The sequence below is a fragment of the Myotis lucifugus genome, unplaced genomic scaffold (assembly GCF_000147115.1).
Source record: "Myotis lucifugus unplaced genomic scaffold, Myoluc2.0 scaffold_86, whole genome shotgun sequence".
NCBI lineage: Eukaryota > Metazoa > Chordata > Mammalia > Chiroptera > Vespertilionidae > Myotis > Myotis lucifugus.
In genome coordinates, this window is record NW_005871134.1 from 748211 (window position 1) to 762915 (window position 14705).

At 57.7% G+C, this 14705-nt stretch overlaps 1 protein-coding gene across 1 annotated transcript in view; it reads left to right on the forward strand.

Annotated features, from left to right (window-relative positions):
* MYO7A (myosin VIIA) overlaps nt 1-14705 on the forward strand; it is a 75884-nt gene that overhangs the window by 24584 nt on the left and 36595 nt on the right. Inside the window, exons 4-14 of the mRNA XM_023755923.1 lie at nt 1371-1555; nt 2075-2196; nt 2277-2419; nt 2623-2736; nt 3822-3975; nt 5394-5470; nt 6095-6214; nt 6932-7074; nt 8053-8263; nt 8757-8892; nt 11501-11607. Of these exons, the coding sequence (XP_023611691.1) occupies nt 1371-1555; nt 2075-2196; nt 2277-2419; nt 2623-2736; nt 3822-3975; nt 5394-5470; nt 6095-6214; nt 6932-7074; nt 8053-8263; nt 8757-8892; nt 11501-11607 (1512 nt within the window). The remainder of the gene's footprint in view (nt 1-1370; nt 1556-2074; nt 2197-2276; nt 2420-2622; nt 2737-3821; nt 3976-5393; nt 5471-6094; nt 6215-6931; nt 7075-8052; nt 8264-8756; nt 8893-11500; nt 11608-14705) is intronic.

The window sequence follows — 14705 nt, forward strand, 5'->3', positions numbered from 1 at the left end:
CTAGCCCCCTGACTTCTAGAGAGCGCCCTGGCCGCGAAAGTAATCTTTTGGGGGCCCAGGAACTTTTTGTTCAGGGCGATAAGTAGCAACTCCTAGACCTGGTTTTATCTTTTCCACCACTGGTCCCCCAGTAGACCCTTTTGCCCATTGTCCGGGGGGGGGGGGGGGGGGCGGGAGGGCATTTTCCCTGCCGGCAGCAGTGCCTTTCCTGCATGGCCACTCGGGCTGAGGCTGCTGGGGGGCACTAAGCCCTAGGCGGGCGGGGATGGCGGACTGTCACCTCCCTGTGAGGTCACATCTTTCTTCAGCCTGTCCAGGCCCAGATGTCAACACATTTATCGCCTGTTACAGGCTGGGCCTGGTACTTTCGGGGTGGGGTGGGGAGGGGCAGGAGGAGGGAGGAGTAGCCCTGGGTGCTTCACTGTGTCCTGGTGGCTTGCTGTCCCCTGAGTGGCAGGGCCAGGCCCACAGCAGGACATTTTGCACAGGTGGCCGTTCTGTGCACTAAGTGGGGAGCCCACAGACAGAGGCTCTCGGAGGGGCCCCTGGCCCTGAGCCTGCACTGGAGGTGCCCCGTCCCCAAGCTCAGGGGCAGTGCTGCAGGGACTGAGGCCCACCCAACCCAGCCACACCCCCTCACCCCTTCAGCTCCTGTGGCCTGGTTCCCCTCCCTCTGTTCTAGAAAGGTCCCGTTTAGAATTCCACTCTAAAAGTTCGGGCTGCGGGGCTGGGGGGCAAAGGTGGGAGCCAGCATTTGAGGAGTACCTACAGTGTGCTAGGAATTTTCTTTCATTTTCATAAACAGTTGAATTATGCCCATTTTCAGATGAAGATAAAGAAATCAAGGCTTAGCCCTAACTGGTTTGGCTCAGTGGATAGAGCTGCGGACTGAGGGGTCCCAGGTTCAATTCCGGTCAAGGGCATGTACCTTGGTTGCGGGCACATCCCCAGTAGGGAGTGTGCAGGAGGCAGCTGGTCAATGTTTCTCTCTCATAGATGTTTCTAACTCTATTCATCTCTGTAAAAAAATCAATAAAATATATTTTTTTAAAAAAGACTCTTAGTTTAAAAACAAAAAAATAAAAAAAAGAAAGAAAGAAATCAAGGCTCAGAGACCCTTTCTCCCTCTCTCCTCACTTCCTTCCTCCCTTCATCAAATGTCCCTGACACCTCCTCTGAGCCAGGCCCAGTGCTCGCCTGAAGACCCGCCCCCAGGTCATAGGGAGGCGGGATTCTGACACCAGAGCCACGAGGCTCCAAAGCCAGTGCTGTCCCTTCTGGAGGGAGGGAGCAGACAGAACCTGAGAGCTTCTGGGGTCAGAGCCTCCCACGGGGGCCGCGGTGAGCTCCCTGGTCCTTGCTCTCCACAGACGTACACGGGCTCCATCCTGGTGGCTGTGAACCCCTACCAGCTGCTCTCCATCTACTCGCCAGAGCACATCCGCCAGTACACCAACAAGAAGATCGGGGAGATGCCCCCGCACATCTTCGCCATTGCCGACAACTGCTACTTCAACATGAAACGAAACAGCCGTGACCAGTGCTGCATCATCAGGTGGGCGGCCCAGCACCAGGGTGGAGGTCCAGGCTTAACCCCGAGAGCACTAGCTATGTGCTCCTGCTAATGTCTCGTAGTATAGAGAATCACCTCCCCTTTCCCAGGTCTAATATCTCTATTAATGCGACCCAAGCTCATGTTAGCTTTTGAGGCCAACCTTACTAGTATTGACTGCTGGCTCCTATTAAGTTATGGTCAGTGGAAAGCTCAGGATCCTGTTCTCTCTTGGGCAGAGGGTAAAAGGACAAAGCACGATCCAGCATCTAATACGTGCCATGCTATATGGCAAGTAGGGAGGGAGGGGTGTGCATGTTGGAATGAAGAGGGAGGAAAGTAACCTCTGGTTGTGGCAGAGCAATGAACTCCTCTAGCCTTCCCAGCCCTGGATGGTCTATATTGTCAGCCCATTACACAGACGGAGGAGGGCTCATAGGGGAAGCAGCTTGGGCTGAAGCGTTAAGAGGAGGGGAACAACGCAGACTGTGACAGGCCCTGCCTGTGTCTGGGTGTCTGCAGTGGGGAGTCTGGGGCAGGGAAGACAGAGAGCACGAAGCTGATCCTGCAGTTCCTGGCGGCCATCAGTGGGCAGCACTCGTGGATCGAGCAGCAGGTGCTGGAGGCCACCCCCATCCTGGAAGGTAGGGCCACGGGCCGCAGGGGAGGGCTGGGCGGCTGGGCGGGGGCTGACCGTGCCCGTGACCCTCTACCCACCCTGAAGCCTTCGGGAACGCCAAGACCATTCGCAACGACAACTCAAGCCGCTTCGGGAAGTACATTGACATCCACTTCAACAAGCGGGGTGCCATCGAGGGCGCCAAGATCGAGCAGTACCTGCTGGAGAAGTCGCGCGTCTGTCGCCAGGTGGGCCCAGGCCCGGGGGCAGAGCTGTCCCTCACAGAGCCCCGAGCCTGCTTGCATGCCCGAAACCCACCATGGAACCACCATGGGAGCTTTTTCATAGAAGCCACTTGTTCAAACAGCAAACCGTGTGGCCAGGCTTCCTGATTGGTTCCTGGCGGCCTCCCCCTGTGCTCCTGCCCCCAACACCTGTGCCCCATTTTCAGGCGCCTGACGAGAGGAACTACCACGTGTTCTACTGCATGCTGGAGGGCATGGGCGAGGACCAGAGGAAGAAGCTGGGCCTGGGCCAGGCCTCCGACTACAACTACTTGGCTATGGTGAGGCCCAGGTGGGGCATCCAGGGAGGGGACAGCCATCCCAGGGAGGCCAGGGTCAGCCCACCCAGCCCCTCCCCAGCTCTAGGCCGGGTGGGTGGGAATTTCCACGTGGGCTTTCTCCCATCCTCTCGCCGGCCCCACCCCCAGCCCACCCTGGGCTTGTGTGTGCCCTAAGGCCTGTTTCCCACGTGGGTACACACCCGCTTGCACACACATCTAGGCAAATTCTCCCCACAGACACATGTAAATGTGTGTAGACATCCCAGACCCAGGGACACATACACACACATACACACACATACATGAGCCCGCCTGTACACATATACTGTATTAGTGTAGTGTAAAGACTTGAAGACTGGGGCCTCTGCCAGGCCCCCAGGAGTGCAGGGTGCAGGACACGGTGGCTTCATACCCGAGGGCTCGCTGATTACAGGGCTCTGGTGCCAGCCCCTTGCTGCTGGCAGGCCACCAAGGAGAAGTGGACCCAGGGCCATTGCTACCACACAGCAGGCTGGCTTGGGGGGCACCAGCTTCCTTAGTCCTGGGGAGACCTGATGGCTGGTTGCCTGGAGATGGGCTGAGCCATGTGGACACAAGTGTGGGCAAGGGCACCTGAGGGATGTGGGACAACGAAGGTGCATGTATGTGTGTTGTAGGTGTAACACGTGCATACACACACACACACACACACACACACACACGGGTCTACAGGCTCACACAATGGGGCAGGCCCTGCCAATGCTCCTTCACCTCAGGCTGCACCGGTGAGGGGTTCAAGTCCCTGAGGGTGGGTGTCCCTGGGCGGAGGGGAGCATGGCAGGGCCTTGGTGCTGTGCCTGCAGGCAGGGTGATGGACCAGGCCTGGCATCAGTGACCCAGGCCTCTTACTCGTGGGAAATGGGGCATCCAGGGTTTCCAGATGGAGGAGATGTGTTCCTGAGCAGCCCACGTGGGCGCTTGCTAGCCTTCCTGAGAGTCATGGTGCCCGTTAGGTGAGGTCGGTGCCCGGAGCCAGGCTGCTTGGCCGGGCAGTGAGGGCCCCCCCGATGCCCTCCTTCACCCACTCTCCCCCTCCTGCCCACCAGGGCAACTGCATAACCTGCGAGGGCCGCGAGGACAGCCAGGAGTATGCCAACATCCGCTCCGCCATGAAGGTGCTCATGTTCACTGACACAGAGAACTGGGAGATCTCGAAGCTCCTGGCCTCCATCCTGCACCTCGGCAACCTGCAGTACGAGGGTGAGGGGCCTCAATGCACCCCCCTCCCCCAACCCTGTACTGGATCCTAGAGCAGCATGACGCCTAGCCGTCCAGGGGGTGCTGGTGGCTCAGTTCTGTCTCAGTTTCTGTCGCATGTGCCTGTGGGAGATTTGAACAGGTCCCCTAGCCTCAGGTACGGTTTAACTCAGGTGCTGAAATTCCACCATAGAGATGTATGGATAAAGTGTAATGGGGGATGACTATTGGCCCTTTATTTAAAAAATATTTTTTTTATTGATTTCAGAGAGGAAGGGAGAGAGATATAGAAACATCAGTGATGAGAGAGAATCATTGATCAGCTGCCTCCTGCACATCCCCTCAGGCCCTGCACCCTGGCCTGCTCTGATCTCCAGCCCCTTGGCCCTCATGCTGGGCATATTCTTTGGACATTCTCTCTGCTGTGCTGCTCCTACTGGGGATCGAGCCCACAACCCGGGCATGTGCCCTTGACCGGAATCAAACCCAGGACCCTTCAATCCACAGGCCGATGCTCTATCCACTGAGCCAAACCAGCTAGGGCACTATTGGCCCTTTAAAACCACTTCCAAATTTGGTTTCTTCTTTAAGGTCAGGTGTCTTAGAGAGGGAGTAAATTTTTTAATTAAGTCATACTAAGGTATGAGTGATTAAATATCCATCTTCAGAAAAGGGGAAAAGCTAGAAAAGAGAATATGTTCACTCACCTACTATGTGCCAGGCTGGGAGACGGTCCTCGAAGGCCGGCACCGAGTTCCATTTTGCTCTTGCCCTTGGTACCCAACACAGTCCCGTGACTGAGTAAGAGCCTGAGCTTAAGTCGAAACTGACCCTCTTGGAAAGTTTGTTTGGTGAATGGATGGATAATCCCAGCTCTAAGCAGCTCACAGTCTAGTGAGTCTTAAAAGACCAAGAGAATGCATAAATGAGTGGAAAAACAAATTGATGTTCCTCTCTCTCTCTCTCAAAATCAATTCTTAAAAAAAAAGACTGAGAGGTGAAGAAAGGGTACGCCAGGCAGAAGGGAGAGTTCATGCAGAGGCTCTGAGGCCTGAGGAAGCATTGGGGGAAGGACAGGGAGTATCAGGCACTAAGCCAAGCAAGGTCACAGGGCCTGTCTCGGAGGAGCTACGGGTTGTTCTGGGAGCCTAGTGAAGGCTGGGGGGGAGGGGCAGGCATGACTGCCAGCGTCTGATACCTGGGTGCCAGGTGTGGAGCCAGGTGTTGGCTACACAGTTTCTAAGCTCATGGTGCCCATAGTTCATGATGAGAACATTCATCAAACATACATTGACCAGAGAAGCTTTAAACCAGAGTGTGGTGTCCTCTGTGGACAGGGTGGGCATTCATCCCCTTAGACTGCCCCCTTGCCCCTTGCCCACCCTCCCCTGCCTGATGCCGTGCCCTCTTGCTGCTGACAGCCAGGACATTTGAAAACCTGGATGCCTGCGAGGTGCTCTTCTCCCCGTCCCTGGCCACAGCTGCATCCTTGCTCGAGGTCAGTGCCCGGTCTTCTGTCCCCTTGGCTGTTTTTGTTTCTCTCAGAGGGACGTTTGGACTTCAGGCCCAGGGGCTGAGCATGTGGGGCCCAAGGAGCTGGGACCTCTGCTTGGGAAAGTTCTAGAAATTCAACACAGAGAACCCACGGTGCACAGGATCTGTGCTGGGCACGCGTCTTTAGGAAGAGGAGAGCCCAGAGCCTGTCTTCGCCCAGCTGGTCCTGGGAGCAGCAGGGACTTAGGGGACCAAGTGAATCAGTCTGTCAGTCTTTAGCAAACATTAGGCTCGGCCCTGGGTTGGAAAACGGCGATGAGTAAAACCAGAGTAAGAGCCAGTCCTGGGAAGGGCAGGTGACATACAGGGGAGTGGGGGGGCAGGCAGGGGCCGTCAGAGAGCAGTTCCCTCCGGCAGCGTTGGGGTGGGTTGGTGTGGGGAGGATTTGGCTGTAGGGCCTGGGAAGGGCATTCTTACTGTGGGGCTCTGCCCTGCGGACCATCTGAGTGGAGGGAGCAGTCTGAGTGAGGCTTGGTTGTGAAGAGGGAGGGGTTCTGGGTGTGCTGGGAGTTCTAGGGAGGGCCTGGCTGGCAGGTGGCCGGGTGACCTCCCGGTGTCGCCCCACCAGGTGAACCCCCCAGACCTGATGAACTGCCTGACCAGCCGCACCCTCATCACCCGCGGCGAGACGGTGTCCACCCCGCTCAGCAGGGAGCAGGCGCTGGATGTCCGCGATGCCTTCGTCAAGGTGGGCTTGTGGAGTGGCCCCTGCTCTCCCCACCCTCCGGAGGTTTTGACGGGCAGGAGCTGAGGGGTCCACAGAGCTGGTGGGCCTCTGGGCCATGACCCCCACCTGCCCTTGGACCCAGGCTCCAGCCACTGGCTGCCTTGGGCTGAGTCCCACAAGGGCTGGGAGTTGTGCCCCCAGGGGCCCTGCACCCTGGCCTGCTTTGATCTCCAGCCCCTTGGCCCTCATGTGGGGCATGTTCTTTGGACATTCTCTCTGCTGTGCTGCTCTCAGCCCAGGGGCACCCTCTCTGGTCTCTTCAAAGAAAACAATGAAGAAAGGCTGGGCTGGGTGGGCAGGGTGCCGAATCTGGCCTGTTTCCACAGTCACACGCTTGCTGTGCCTGCTCTAGGCCCTGTGCTGGGCTCTGGGACCCACAAGGCATCCAGGGCTGATGGGGAGACAGAGATGGATGGAGAAATGGGAGTCCCAAGGAGGGCTCCCCACACTCTGAGGTCAGGGAAGGTTTCCTGGGGAGCTTTGAAAAACGAGTAGGAATTGTCCAAGCAGAAAAGGGTGCTCCGGGCAGGGGGGACAGCTGGAGCAAAGGCGTGGGATTTCAGAGCTTGCTCCCCCGTGGAAGGGGCTGGAGCGAGGCCTCCAGGGCCCAGGAGCGTGGCCTGTCTCCCTGGGAGGCTGTGGCTGGGCCGGGGCTGATGCAGCCGCCCTGCCTCTCAGGGGATCTACGGGCGGCTCTTCGTGTGGATCGTAGACAAGATCAACGCGGCGATTTACAAGCCCCCGTCCCAGGACGTGAAGAACTCTCGCCGGTCCATCGGCCTCCTGGACATCTTTGGGTTCGAGAACTTTGCTGTGAACAGGTAGCGGTGGGGCTCTGCCCTGCGGGACTTTTCCTCCACAACACGGACAGGAAGGTCACGTCTCTCCCTTTAGACTACATTCGTCGGCCCCACACACCCTGCCAGGCTGCTGGGAAATTTGACTCCCGTCGTCCCTGTGGGCCCTCTCCCCTTCCTCCCCATCCCCTCCAGCCCCCAGTCAGCTGAGGCCTGCCAGGAGGGGGTGGTGGGGAGGCTCTTATCTGGTCAAGGACACCCCAGGCCCTGCTGCCCATCGGCCTGTGCCCAGCTGCAAGGTGCCTGGAAGCAAGTGAGGCTGGGCCTGAGCCAAGGTTGAGATGGGGGTCTCGGCCACACTTGGAGGCCCACACTCTTGGGGGGCCGTGTGGGCAGATGGATGGGACAGGCCTAGGTGGATCCCAGGTGGCAGGAAGCCGGCCCTGCCCCACTTCCTGGCTGCGGGACCCCTGGCAAGTCGCCTCAGTTCCTGTAATGTTTGGATGTCTTGAAGCCCTTCCCACACCCTGCCAAAACACCCACATTGAATTCACAGTGTCACTGGGAGGGCGCTGAGTTGGTGGCTCAGAGATGTTAGCCATCAAGGCTCTGCTTCCAAGTCTCACCAGCCCCCTCCCCAGTCCGCGGACACTTTGGACCTTTCCTCCTGGGGCACCTCCCCAGCCTTGGCTCTGCCCCTCCCAGGCGCTCTGCCTGGGGCTGGAGCCCACCTGCCCACCCTCCCCAGGGCCTGGTCATGCAGGGGAAGGGTCCTGAGCCCCGAGTCTGGGCTTTAACTCTCCCTCTGACTCACTGAGTGACTTTGGGGGGATGCTTTGCTCTCGCTGGGCCTTGGTGTCCCCTCCTGCTCATGAGGGGGTTGGACATGGCAGTCCCGGCCCCCCTCAGACGTGGAGGCAGAGCTGGGCCCCCGAGCGGTGGAGCAGGGCCTGAACGACACCCCCTTGTCCCTGTGTCCCCTGCGCATCCCCCCCTCCCCAGCTTCGAGCAGCTCTGCATCAACTTCGCCAACGAGCACCTGCAGCAGTTCTTCGTGCGGCACGTGTTCAAGCTGGAGCAGGAGGAGTACGACCTGGAGAGCATCGACTGGCTGCACATCGAGTTCACCGACAACCAGGACGCCCTGGACATGATCGCCAACAAGCCCATGAACATCATCTCCCTCATCGACGAGGAGAGCAAGTTCCCCAAGGTGGGCCTGCGGGGCGGGGGTGGGGTGGGGCGCATCCTCCACACCCAGCCTCCGCTTTCCTCACCTGCAAAATGGGGCTAATGACACCCGCTCTCAGGGTGGCTCTGGGCCAATTCAAGTGCGTTCACCTGGCATTTGGAAATCAGTACAATCCACTGGGTCCTGCACCCAACACTGAAGATCTAAGCATGCAGCTGGCACAGAATAGGTGCTCCACACATGGCCTAGGCCTTGGAGTGGGAGGGACTGTTCCCAGGGTTTTACTCCTGGGAGTAGATTTCCTAAACTGGAATGTACTATCACGGTGGGGAAGTGGAGGCTCAGAGAGCTCCTCTGTGGGCTATAAGCAAAGGGAGGAAAGCTCTTGAGAAAGACAGAAGAGGGGGTGCAAAGACGTGGGGCAGGACAGGCAGTGGGGCCTGGTGGAGAGTGGGGGGAGTGGAGGTGGGGGGCGTGGGAGAGGAGGCCCGACGGCTGCCCTCGGTCCCCACAGGGCACGGACGCCACCATGTTGCATAAGCTGAACTCGCAGCACAAGCTCAACTCCAACTACATTCCTCCCAAGAACAACCACGAGACGCAGTTCGGCATCAACCACTTTGCTGGTGTCGTCTACTATGAGACTCAAGGTACAGGCGGGCTGGCAGGGCTGTCTCCTTGTCTGGGCCCCTCCCTCCCTCACCCCCGCCAGCCCAGGACAGAGACCCAGGTCCTGGAATGCAGGGTGGAAACGGTGGGATCAGTGCTTTTTTATGGTTTTGTTTTAGAGATTTAAAAGTGTTGCAGTAAAATATATAATATAAAATTTACTATTTTAACAATTTTTACGTCTATGATTCAATGGCATTAAGATATAGTGCAGCCATCATCAGTCCATCATCAGTATTAGCGTGACCGTCATCACTATCCGTTTCCAGAGCCTATTCGTCACCCCAAATAGGAGCTCTGCACCCCACTGACAATAACTCCCCCTCGCCCTCCCCCCAGCCTCTGGTACCCTCGATCCTGCTTTCTGTCTTACATATTGGACCATTTGAAGTACTTCATGGGAGTGGAATCTACAATATTTGTCCTTTCGTGTTTGGCTCATTGCACGGAGCATTAGGTCCTCAGGTGCATGGCTGCTGGAGCACGTGTCCTCTTTAGTTATTTCATCTGTTGATGGACGTTTGCGTCGTCTCCACGTTGTGGCTGTTGCAGATAATGCTGCTGAGAACGTGGTGTACACGTATCCGAGTCCCTGCTTTCAGCTCTTTGGGGTGGGCCCAGTGCTCGTCTGTACAACGGGAAACTGAGGCTCATAAGGGGGGTTCACGGTCCTTACAAGACGTAGCCCATTGGATGCAAACCCAGGCCTAGAACCAGCCCAGTTACCCACCAAGACTCTTTTAGCAAAAAGACCACCTGTGAGCTTTGAAGGGGATGCTCCTCTTCCCTCCTGGGACATGCAATTGGGTTCATTTTCAAGCTAGACGTCAAGAATAGGGTCAGAACACAGTCCAGTTTACTCCACTCGGAATTCTTATAGGGTCTGCCATAAGCCTGCAGGTGGTCCTAGCCCGCCCCGTTGTACTGGTAAAGGGCCAGCCTTGACTGGGTCTTGGTGGTGGGATGTGTCTACATGGAGCTCCGGTCATTCAGCCCCAAAGGGTCCCTCCCACAGCCCAAGCCATTGAAATTCAAAACCAATAAGAATAGTCATCGGTTTAGCAGGTCCTTGTTGAGCTGGTCCAGGGGCAGTAGAGTGTGTCATGAGCCATGCTGCAGGGGTGGACTCTGAAGGCTGCTCAGCCTCCTTAAGATATGAAATGTGAGCTCCCACCGGGCTGTCGAGAGAAGGACGCCAACGTCACGTGAGGACTCTTGGGCAAACCAATGGGTCTGTTGTTTGGAGCAACAGAGGATTGCAGTTTTCAGTTCAGTGCCACCAACACTCACTGAGCATCTGCTACGTGCCAGGCCTCCTGTGTTGCTGAGGATGAGAAGTGAAGGCGGAGGGAATTTTACATGAAGCTGTAGGATTATAGAACGTTAGCTCTGGAGGGAACACGAGGGTCATCTACTTCTATGGATTTGCAAGCTGAGGTCCAGAGAGTGAAACGACTTGCCTCAGATCACTGACCAGTTCTGAGCTGCCTTAAGCAATTCTGCCAGCATTTTCTGGTTGGCGAAGTGCTGTTTTAATCCGGCATTTCATCCATGACATGGATGGTGACAGGTGATCTAAAGAGAAGCAACAGCCTTTGAGTACTGTCTTTCCCATCTGACCGACGAGGAAGCTGAGGCCCAGAGGGGACCTTCCCAGGTCACAGCGCGTTTGTTAGAGCCCCACGATCCATGCCGACCCCAGAGCCCACCCCTCCACTGCGAGTGCTCCTGCAGCTCACCCCTCCTCAGATGCCCGGAGGGCAGCCCGGCACTAGTCTCTGTGCCGTCTACCAGCCCGGGCAGCCCGAGTCCTGTGGGGAGAGGGTGCTGCCCTCTGCAGTGTCCCTCCTCCTCAGCCCTGGGCACCTGTCTCCCCCCCCCTCCCCCAACACCCCCCCCCCACCACCACCATAACCCAGCTCCTAACTCCCCATTAACTGGGGACGGCAGTTGGGGTCTGTGTGGTGTAGGGAAGCCTCCTTGGCCCGCGCCGGTGGTCCTGAGTTTGAGTCTTAACTCTGCCTGTGACTTGCTTAGCTTCTCTGAGCTCGATTTACTCCCTTGTGGGATGAGAAGGTAATCCCTGCTTGTCCCACACCTCCTGGGCGCGGGGGCAGCTGTGAGGGGACGTTGAAAACATAAAGCAAGCTATTGTGAGTTAATTTTTGTACTATTAGCTGGTACCAGATCAACATGTAGTCTCTCCCAGGTGACACTTACCATTGCTTTTGACTGATACCTTTGTTTAAAAGACTGAGGCTGGCATTTTAGGCATTGGGGCTCACTCAGGGAGGTGCCCACTCCGTCCCCGGGACACACCTGCTGCCCTCTCCTGACCAGCTGAGGAGGGGCTGTGTGGTTGGGGCGATGGAGCTCCAGCTCAGGCTCTGCCCTCACTCTCTCTGTGACCTTGGGCCAGTGGCTGTCCTCTCGCGGCCTCAGTGCCCCCACTGAAACACGGATGTGGGTGGACTGGGTGAATTTTGAGGATCCTCTGGCCTTGGATTTGGGGATGGGGGCGGGGCTGAGTCTTGTCAGGCGGAGGCAGCCGGAGCCCGCGAGGCGTGACCACTCTTTGCCGCTGCCCAGGCTTCCTGGAGAAGAACCGGGATACCCTGCACGGAGACATCATCCAGCTGGTCCACTCCTCCAGGAACAAGTTCATCAAGCAGATCTTCCAGGCCGACGTCGCCATGGTAACGTGGGGGCAGGGCTTCCATGGGGCGGGAGGGGTCTCAGGCGCCAGGCCGGTCTCTAGGCACCCTTGTCCAACAGCCTCAGCGCGTCCCTCTGGCCGCAGAGCCAGGACAGAGCTTTCCTATGCTTCTAGGAGGGGTTGGGGGCCTCCAGGACCCTCCCATCTGGTCCTGTACTGACTGAGGGGGTGCGGGTGTGTGTGTGTGTAAGGCCCAGAGAAGGGTCACATGAGAGGTCACAGAGCAGAGCCTGATCAGGACTTGGTTTTCCATGGGGTCCCCCCTCCCCCCTGGACCTCCTACTGCTAACAGGGAGCAGACAGAGGGAGCAGGTCCAGCCTCAAGGTCGTCGGTAGGTGTGGGCATTCGGAGAAATGGCACAAAGGATAGATGTGCACCAGCCCTGGAGCCCATGGGTGGAGAATTCCTCACCCTCTGTCTCTCCTTCGTCACTCGAGTGGGAGGCTGGTGGGCTTCTCCCTGCAGGATCATATGCCTTTTTCTCATATTTCCTCCTGTCCCCTGGCTTCTTGGAGGGGCACGGAGAGGCTCACAGGGCGGGCAGAGCCGCTGCCCCCTCGGTGCCCGTCCAGGTGCCTCAGATGCCCCCAGCCCCAAGGAGCCCAGACCTCTGCCCTGCGGGTCCTCTTCTCTCCCTGGGGGTTTCGCCCTCTGTTCTGACCCACCCCGTTCTGCTTGCCCCTCCCCCCATCGCGCCTGCACTGCGGTTCCTGCTATAGTTTCTCTGTGGTTACTCATCGGGCACCCTCCGCCAGTCAGCAGCTTCTGCGAAGGTAAAAGCCCTGAGGCCCCTGGGACTAGGCTGTGTCCTTGGTCCCCATGGCACCAAGGTTTGGGGAAAGGGCTGGCTTTTCTTTATTTTTCTTTCTTTTTTTTTTGAGTGTGTTTTTTTGTGGAGTGGTTTGTGGAGTGATTTTGTTTTTGGTTTCTGAGTGTGTGTATTGCAGGCATCTCAGTTTCTTAAAGAGGGAAACTGAGTCTTAGAAAAAAGAGGCAAGACTTGCCCAGCTGCCCCGTGAGCCAAGGGCAGAGCCGAGACCAAACCCGAGTCTCCCGTCCTCTTCGAGGCATCAAGGCAGCTCCTCCCCAGGCCCTGCGCTCGGTCAGGTCATCGGTGACCTTGTGCGGCAGGAGGGGCAGGTGGTGTTTTCTGCATTTTGGGGATAGAAAGCTCAGAGATGGGTGTGACCCACCCCAAGTCAGCATCCGGGGGAGCTGGCCCTAGAAGGCCTCGCCCAGACCTGCTAGGGCCCAGTGGTCACCCCTTCAGGTCGTGGCTCCCAGGCGCTTTAGGTGCCAAAGGTGCTGGGGTCCCCTTAGCGGCGGCAGAGCTCTGCCATCCTCTTTGCCTCCCTTTTCTGGAACCCTCAGTCTCCTCTGTCTAATCCTGACATCGCCCCACACGTGGTCTAAATGCTCACTCCCTCTTCCTTCCCGGATGTCTGGCGCCCCCTGCCGCCCAGTGTCTCACAGAGTTCTGAAACAATTCGTGAAAGCCACGGCTGCAGAGTGGGGCAGGAAGGAGCAGGGCGGCCTCTGTCCTCTGCCCATGGAGCAGCCCTGGACCCCACCCCCGTTGTGGCTCAGTCAGTTAACAGGGTGAAGGTAGGGCCACCACCAAAATGGGGCCCAGACTCCTGAAGCACCAGCTGCGAGCGCTCCCACCCCGAATCCACCTGTCACAGGGTCACACTGATGAGACAGGTGGGCCTCCAGGCTCTCCTGCATTCTTTCCTCTCGTCCTTTCCATTCTTTCCTCTCAGCCCACCTGCCAGGCCCACCCACTCCCTCTGGTCTTCATAGTCCTGGAATACCACTGCACCCCGTCTTCTCCTCCCACCCCCTCTCCTCTCACCCCAAATTACGATTGCCCCCAGGTGACAGCTAAAGAAGCTGGGACCCAGAGAGGCCTAGCTGCTTGCCTGAGCTCACACAGCTTGTGCCACACAAGGGTTAGATCCAGGTCTGTCTCGTGGAGGTACAGCGACTTGTCCAAGGTCACATGCAAGGGAGGGCTAGTGAGGCTTTTCAAGCCCCCGTTCTTTCCACTGCACGATGGTGTCTCTGTGAGCGTCCCCCTCGAGAAGGAAAATGCTCTGTACCTGCCGGAAACACCGCGGTTCTGTTAAAGGCACACGGGAACCGGCTGGGGGAACCGTGCATTCAGTTTATTCCACACAGTGTGCTGGCTGCAGTGCCCATTCGGGGCGGGAGCCCAGCTGCCTTGTCCAGCGATCTGAACGCATGTCCCGTGCAGGCCCCCACCCCTGAGCTCCCAGCCTTGCTTCTTGTGTCTCCTCCCCAGGACGGCCCTGGCAGCCCCACCCCAGCCACTGCTGCTGGGGAGCTCAGCTGAGCCCTCAGGACGGTGGCACTGAGCACCCGGATTAATGTCTAACCCCAGTCACATGTCCCCGGGCCCCGAGTCCACAGGACGTTTTGTTCACTCTGTGCTGGCGGCTTCCCCTGCCTGCAGCGTCCCAGCCCCGTTCCCCTCACACTCAGGTGCCTGCCCCTTAGGTCCCTTCTGTGCAGTCACTTAACATTGACTTTTGGACTTTTCACTCCTGCCTTTACCCTACCCACCCCCCTCGCCCCGCACACTCCCAGATGCCATCCCCAAATACCTTCAGGTCATCCCCGAGACAAGGAATATCAGGAAGGGCCACCTTTCTCCCTTCACCAATAAAAGCCAAATCAGAAGCCCAGGTGGCCAGGGAGTGATGGCAGAGCCCGCCGCTCCGTGGCCCCATTCACTCCGTGATCCAGTCATAACTACTGATTGTGCCCATTATATGCCAGACACGGTCCTACGTGTTGACGACATAGTAGTGAACAAAACAGGGAAAAAATGTCCTGTCTGCATGAAACTTACATTCTGGCAGAAGGGGAAATAGTTAATCAGTTGGTAATAAGTAAAGTATATAGCATGTCAGGTGGGGCTATATGACATGGAGAAAGATTAAGGAATGGGGAATGCCGGTGGGGCGGGGGGGGGGGGGCGTTGCAATGTTGAACAGGGGCATCGGGAAAAGGCTGTGGAGACGTCAATAACGCCGGGGGCGGGGGGGGCGGGG